Source organism: Atta colombica, unplaced genomic scaffold (assembly GCF_001594045.1).
Source record: "Atta colombica isolate Treedump-2 unplaced genomic scaffold, Acol1.0 scaffold207, whole genome shotgun sequence".
NCBI lineage: Eukaryota > Metazoa > Arthropoda > Insecta > Hymenoptera > Formicidae > Atta > Atta colombica.
Window position 1 is genome coordinate 2778952 of NW_017259302.1, and position 8337 is coordinate 2787288.

The 8337-nt window shown below is 35.0% G+C and overlaps 1 protein-coding gene across 1 annotated transcript in view; it reads left to right on the top strand.

Moving 5' to 3' along the window:
- The window catches only part of LOC108687433 (Down syndrome cell adhesion molecule-like protein Dscam2), an 83316-nt gene that overhangs the window by 28410 nt on the left and 46569 nt on the right, over positions 1-8337 (top strand). Inside the window, exon 4 of the mRNA XM_018193186.1 lies at positions 2715-3040. Coding sequence (XP_018048675.1) covers positions 2715-3040 — 326 coding nt within the window. The remainder of the gene's footprint in view (positions 1-2714; positions 3041-8337) is intronic.

An 8337-nucleotide genomic window follows, 5' to 3' on the forward strand; every position in this document is an offset into this window, starting at 1 on the left:
ACGCGTGTAGCAAAATGCAGTTGTGACACTTGCAACAGCGCGCCTCGAGGCTATATTTTTTTGTTTGCACAAGCGACAACGACGACGACGATGCCTGCGACACCGACGACGACGACGTTGACGTCGAGGGGCGTAAGTCGGGATGTAAATGGCGTAAAAACTTTTCGACGTGCATATGCACGAGACGACGGTATGCACTGAACGAGGATATGAACAAGGGTGTGGTGGCGGTGGCGTTGTGCAGGAATATGGCAACTGAAATTGCACAGTGCTATAGAGAGAATAGGAGGCAGGAAAGAGACAAAGAGAGATATATATATATATATATATAGAGAGAGAGAGAGAGAGAGAGAGAGAGAGAGAGAGAGAAAGCGCAACGCGAGAGAGAAGGGGACGTTGGATTGGAGAGGGTGTGTGCACTAAAGAGGATGAGAGGGAGCAACAGAGAGAGAGAGAGAGAGAGAGAGAGAGAGAGAGACAGGGGGTACAAGATCGAGCGAGACACGGTTGCGAGAGCGAGAACGAGATAGAGGTACTGCGACGATCAATACGCCATCAGCTTAAATTACAATAATAACGTCGGCCAGACAAAGCGCTATTATAAAATAGTACGGCTGTAAAAGGTCGTGGCATCGGTCTGTTCAAAACTGCCCAGAGACAAACACTCTTATCTCAGAAAGGGAAAAGGAGGGAGGGAAATGCTTAATCGTTGTTAAAAGGAAGAGAAATAAAACACTCGTTTTTCGACAAGCTGTACCACTTACCAATCCTCTCCGTGTTCTTACGAGGATGTCGAGAAATTGGACGCTCGTTTCGTCGTCGTCGTCATTGCCGCTCTTAGTCTGGGACGACAGTAAATTTAACCCCCTCGCGGCCGGACAGAATTGTCTGCGATGTTTTCATCGATGTAACGGAGCTCGGTTTATTGATTCTATTAGCCGCGATAAAATTCCGCACCCCGAAATTTACACGCGGATTTCACTGAATACGACGCGCGCATGCTGTTACTACGTGAAATGGAAGAGGATTTACATTCATTCCCGAAATGTCTCCCTTTCTCTGCATTTTCGAGAGAGTGCGCTGGATTTCGGAATATCGCCTTTGTTTATTAAACTGCTCTCACAATCGTCGTGAATGACACTGCCGAAGAGAGAGAAGTGAACGATAAATTTGACGTGATGGTATTTTAATTTTTTAACTTTTTGTCAAATTAATTTTGCTAAAATTACAAACAATTTTAACCGAAATAAACTTTTCAAAAATTTTTCGATATAAATAAATGCTTAAAACAAAAATCTGATTGAAAGACCATTAAAAATATATCTAAAGCATAAAAGTAGTATTAAAATGATAAAATTAATTGCAGCAAAAAGAATATTGAATTTGAAACTTTCAGTGTAGTTTCTCCGCGGGAAAAGTGCGGGACAATGTTTCGCGATTTTTACGTTATGTACGTTGTGTACATTAAAAAGTTAACGCGGGATCTCTGTCTGCTCAGCCAACTCTGCGGGGATTTCTTTCTTAACGACTTCCCAGGGAGGTACGTATATCGTAAAATAACCCATGGAGAATCATCTGGATCGAAATCAACGAGAGAAGCGTTTTTAAAACCTTAAATTTCTAATCTCATTCTCTCCTAAGATAAGGAATATAGTAAATACAACACGCAAGCATGTTTGTTGACTAATACTTTATTAATGCCCATGTAACAATGCATAAGCCTATAATAATTTGCATATGTTGAATTTTGCTAGGTAAATACATGCGCCAGTTAACATACATTAATAATGTACACGGCCGATAATCGGATATTTCTGAAATTTTGCTGTATTATTAATGTGACCGCATACATACGTCTGAATTGGTTTATCACGCGTGCGTATGTCATCCATTTAAATATATTTGAATATCACAAAAAAGCGTGCTCTCCACTTTACGTTACGAAAACTTCGCAATCACGAGCAGATGTTCGATTGATATTACCATAATTCGACGTATTATACCGTAAACGTGAAAATCGTCAATTCGAATTAATTTACAAATTCGTAAATTAAGATAAAGTTTTCAGTATGATATCACACAATCTCACACTGTTGAAATATTCTCACTATTATAATAGACAACACAATGGGAAATCCTAATTACACAGAAAATTAGTTTCGAACACTGTTGAAGCTCGTCGGTTTTGCTTATCATCGTAATAATTTAGCACATTATTACAGGGTAATAAGAGAATTATGTCTGAAGCATACATAAGCTTTTTGGAGGAAAAAACATATGTATTTAGTGTACTTACATAATAAAATTCGAGACAAGCTCGAATTTATAGGCATACAAAAAAATAGTAAGATATAAGCAGTAAGCAACTCAATATTTTGGATTTGCTACTGCGTATTGTGTTATATTCTCTGCTGTGATTGGTCGATTCATTTATTACTTATGTCTATAGTCTCAAATACAATGAAAATCACAGGTAGAATACGGAAAATAAGGAATAAAAGGTTTCACCTATTAAACCTATTTAAAAAAATGTATAATAGAATGTACGGTTTCTGAGAGGTTGAAATCTATTAGCTTTTCTATTTTTCTATTATCTGTGCGTTTCATTATATTTAAGACTGTATTTACTGCCTAACATTTTCCTGTGTGTTATAAGCTTATGGCATTATAAAAATGAAACTTTTCTAACTCTGAATTCCTTTCTTCTGTTCCAGAACATCGTAACTCGTCGCCGCCGCGATTTAACGAGCGAGTGAATCCCGGGCCGATCCGCACCGGCGAAACGATTGTACTATCGTGCATCTCGCAGGGTAATCCGCCACCGACGTACCTCTGGTTTCGCGAATCCGTGTCGGGCACGACGATGGTCTTCAACTCGGAGAGGATACACGCACGTGCCGGCGTTCTGGTGCTGCAGCCGGCCCGAGTCGAGGATGCCGGTAGATATGTCTGCCATGCAAACAATACCGCTGGTTCCGAGCGAGTTGAACTGGAAGTCACCATCATAAGCAGCCTCTCTATCCATCTGGCGCCTCAACAGGTTCATTATTCGATCTTTTCTATCTCTTTTTCTTTCTTTGGAACGACGACGCCTTCATGCGAACGACTCAATTCACATATCCATTCGCGTGTGTCTTATCGTCTTTTTCCAGTTATTTTCTCTTCCGGCCATTTCTATCTATGATAGAAATAGCGACGCACGCTTTTATCTAAATATAAAGACTTGATATAACGTAATTGGCAATTAATTAATAAGATCAATAAAAATAATTTAAATTATTTTAAAATCAAAGGCTACGAGTCACGACAAGATAGTGAGTGTTAGAAATTAACCTAATATTTAATAATTAAATTATAATAAATATATTAAAACATAAACGTTTCAACCCTTAGGTCATCTTCAGTGTATAATATTAAAAACAAATTTGCGATTGATTGTCGACATAACGTTAAAGCAGTTATTTTAAATATTCTTCTTCAAATTTTTTGCGATGTTAAGGCAAACTATTCCTGTTCAAATTTTTTGTGTACATACCTATCTCTGATGATTTTCTCTTCTCTCTTCTACAAATGTTGCGGGTGGTAATAGAATCCATCAAAAATCACGCATTGCAATTTTATGATTAAAAAATCACAATATCTAGATTGACATAATTATTGATTAAAAAGTATTTATAAAAAGTATTGTATAATCTAAAATCATCTTAAATATAAATTAGTTGTACCTTTTTAAGTGTACAAAATTTCCAAATAGATTCATAATCCACGAAGATATTGATATAGAATAATTACATTAAGATTGTTATTTTCAAAAGATTCAACAAACAATTTAAGTTCTAATATTCCGACTAGCAATTTAAATTCTTAATATTTCGACTAAAATTCTTAATAGAAGAAGCTGATGATTTTATGATATATTGCTTCGAACTATATATGGAAAACTTAAACTCATAAATAAATTATACAAATTTCTTATTTTTCTTAATTTTTTAATTTATTGAATTTTTCTTATATATCTCTTCTAGTCTTTTATATAAATATTTTATATGAATATTTTACAAAATACTAAATAATTTGATTTATTTTATTAATATTTACATTTATATTTTATATTTGATTATTTAGCATTTAGTACTAAAAAATAATTTAATTTTTGTTTCTTTCTTTCTATTCAAATCAATTATATAAAAGTATTTCAAAAAAGGATGTACATATTTCTTTGAAATGTGTTGTCTACATTATTTTTATTTGAAGTATTTTTCTTTAAAACAATAATAACATTAATAGAAAAATTTATATCTTAAGCTTTAGCTTTATTGTATTATAAAATACTTAAAATATCGCCTAAAATTGAAAAATTGCGAAACATCGAGCAAGCTTAAAACGAATTTTGTGCAGAATGTAAATTGACAGAAAGAAATAGTAAAGCGAGGAAAAAGTTTTGGCACGACTTTTAATGCCTCGGGAAACATAAAGATTGGCTGATTTAACAGCGAAAATATTGCTTAGTTTGCTTTCATATGAACAGCAGAGTTTCTAATGTGTGAGATTTCACTCTGTTTCACTTTATACATAATTACGTAACAAAATACGAAGTGTAGTTTATATTAACAGGCATGCAAATTAATTCTAATCTCTTTCGAGGCGTGAAATGGTACGCAAACATTCGCAACAGAGCGACGTTTGAGCTTTGCTTTTCCAAATAATGTTCGAATCCAAGTTTCGATTGTTATAACGTGCACCTTTGTTCAGCGTAATCGCTATAGAATATAGCCAGCTATTTCGATTTGAGCAAAGTTAAACCCAAGTTCATCCCGTTACTCCGAACGAGGTAGTGAACTTTGGACAATCTCCGGATAATTGGGTCGAACATCAACGCTACATCACAGTTTCTCCATCCATCTTGAGCCAGTGTCGGTTTACATGCATTTCCTCTCTTCTAAGTTTCACAAACAAATGTAATCTTTCATCTTCTTTCTCTTCTTCTTTGTATCATGCGGTTGCGTTTTGGCTGCGTGCGTATTAAACAAAGATCATTTCATATCATCGTAACACCCACGTCAAGCATTTACGAGATCTGGTTTTGCAATAACTATTTATCACATCTTGACTGTTGCAATAATTTGAAATGGACTTCTATTCTGGAATGAATCATGCTAGACTGCGAAGCGGATAAGAGCGAAGAGAATTATCGTCATACATTTTCGAAGCTCATGAATAAAATCCATTTCATCCAGCTGAAGCCTTAAACCCAGCGAAGTAATTTCATCGATCTCTTCAGAATCGATGCAAAATCCGCTCGCTATCTCTTCCATTTAAGATCTTCGGAAGGTAAATAAATGACAATCATTATTCCGACTGTCATCGCGCGTGACAGTTTATACTTGGCTTCCTATTGAACGGATTAAGAATCTCGAGGCGACATTATCGTATTTCTCGACGATATCGACGATAATCTTTTCTGTTCACGTAGTGCTTGCCTCCCCCTCCCCCTCCGTTTTCCGGACTTTTCCGAACTAGCAGCTTTTCTTGAATCGCTTCGTCGCAAATGACTCGGGCATTTCTATTGTCCGCTCTTTTCCCTCCTCGGCCTTCGATCCAGGCGACAATTGTCGCCAGTTTCCCCGAGAGGCGCGAGGGAGGACACAGTCAGAATCTGCATTTTACTTATCGCCATTCGGCGAGATTTTGCGAAATTTACCTCGAGATTTCTACGCTCCTCCGCAACATTCGACAATGGCATGTACGAACTAAATCGGTATTTATTTTAAAAATGCTGCAAGTCCATTGAATCGCATTATATAAGCATTTACCCTGCCACTTACTATCATATTCTCTAAAAAAAACTTCAAAATCTGATCGAGCAACTTTTTAATAAAACGAGCGTATATCATTTTTCTGTTAGTCCAAAAATCATTTTTAGAATTATCGGTATTTAATGATAATTTTTATAAAATAATTTTAACAAGAAAGAATATCTTCTTAAAGTAATTTTCTTAAAGAATATCTTTTTAAAATAGATCAAATAACTTAAGGAATAATTATTGCTCATAAATATTGTATTGAAAAGATAATTTGAATTTCTCATTACTTTGATTCTTATTATAAATGAATAAATTGCATAAAATGTTTGCAAAATCTTTTCTGAACAATTTTTAATACAATACTCTGTCAACGGTTTTTCTACATTTTCATAGATTTTTTTATATACATCATAATTTTTTATCATAAATTTTTTACATATAAGAGTATATATACGTTTAACATAATCATCTGCGAAATATGAAACGAATAAGACTGGTTTTTGTCGCATTTTGGTATATCGATTTTTCGTTGAATTATGTTTATAAAATCCGGCACGCGCGCGTCATTCATGAGAGAACGTTGCGCGTACTTTTTGCATGTTTTGTAATTTGACAGATGCATTAATACATTATCAAAAAAACAGATGTAAAAACGTGTGATACACGCGTTTTGAAACATGATATGTTGCCATCGAGGAACACCGCGCCGACCGAGAGTGATTTTGCTTCTACATCATTACGGGTCAATATAATTGCTAATATTTTTGCACAGAAAAATTGCAGTGAGGTGATATTGATGTCGTTCGAAAGCTAAGCTTCCAACGCTCCAAATGAGTGTAACGCCACTTATCTTGGATGATTAGATTAGCGTCCACTAATTACGGAAATAAAATTGATTTCGCCACGAGACTTCCTCAAACATTTAAATCAAGATTATAAGCAAATATAATTACCAATATCTTCATATACAATCACAATAGGATAATCTTATTCGAAAACCAAAATTCTGAGCTTCCAATAAATATAAGATTGCTTATTTTAGTTGACATAGTTTGCGAGTTTATTATCGATGATAAGGAAAATAGATTTTGCTATAATTTTTATCGTTTAAATAAGAAGAGTGTATTTTTTAATTTATATTACTATTATTTATATTATTATTTTACGTCAAATTTTGGTGAGAAGATTCAAATTATACGATTTCAAATATTTACATTTATATAAAATTCTATTTATAATTTAAAATTTAACAACTTTTTTTGTATCATTGTTGCAAGAGTATTCGAATTGTTTGCAAATTCATAGACTACGCAAGATCACAGTTCGTTGTTTCGTGATTTCGTTAAACCTTTAAAAGGCTTCTATAAATCTCCCTTTTTCTCTGTATCTCTATTTTGTTTCTTCTTTCTTCTCTAGCTGAGATATAGATGAAGACAAATTTCCTCCGAAATAACTTCAACTAAATTCAAGCCGACTCCGGTAGCGCGAGTGACTAATTTTCAGAGACGTAGATAATCGAGGATCGCACACTAGTACCGTAAATAACAACGAAGACAAGAAGTCTAGAAGCGCAATTGCTCGGCCGTGATATTGCATATAAAACATGATGCTTCATCCATGAACATGATGAATTTCGAAGTTGTCCTGACCACTTATTCCTCGGGTCAAATTATCGTTCGCTCGGAGATCGTCAGACTTTGTTCCGCAATTGCCTACTCTCTTCCCTGAAAGTTTCTTACAAATGTCAACTTTCGTAAACGATTCCGTCGCTATTTGAACAAAATTTAACTCACGGTTTGCTCTTTTATGTATTCTGGTTTAATTTTTAACTGTTATTACTCTTTTGCTTTTATTAGTCCGTTTTTTTTTTAATATTTTTCTTTTTATTGTGGCCCATATTACATTTTTATATATTTATATTGATATATTTACGAAAACAAATCCCATCATGCCTAGTATGTTTTGTGAAAATATAATCGAGATCGATAGCTTTGTATATATTCTCATTTTATTTTGATTTATGGTGCGTTCTATATTATAAAAAATTACTATTCTCTGATGAAACAGTTTATACTCGGACGATCATGTAATAGTATATCCTCTACGATCTCTATGAAGCTCGCGCTTCATGGGCAGGTTATCGACGACCGAAGTGGTTGCGACCGATAACACACAGACCGAGATATCGAAGCGCTCGCGCGAAAACCGGCATGTAATAAATGCTCCACACGCGCACAAAGTATTTCACTGTCAATTACCAGCTGATGGATCACAACCCTGTCTCGATTCACTGAGACGAATCGATGTATTACATACCTACCTATCCCATCCTGAAAAGTCGACTACATTCCGGGTCGATCGACGCCTGGAAACGCGAGGAAAGAGAGAAAGGGATAGGAGAGGGTAGAAAATGTCAGTAAAGTGTCCAACGGAAAACGCGAGAAAGTGGTATTCTTCCATCTGGAGCGGACAGCTTGGGCATACATACGTATCTACATACACATATATGTATATTTATATATATATATATATA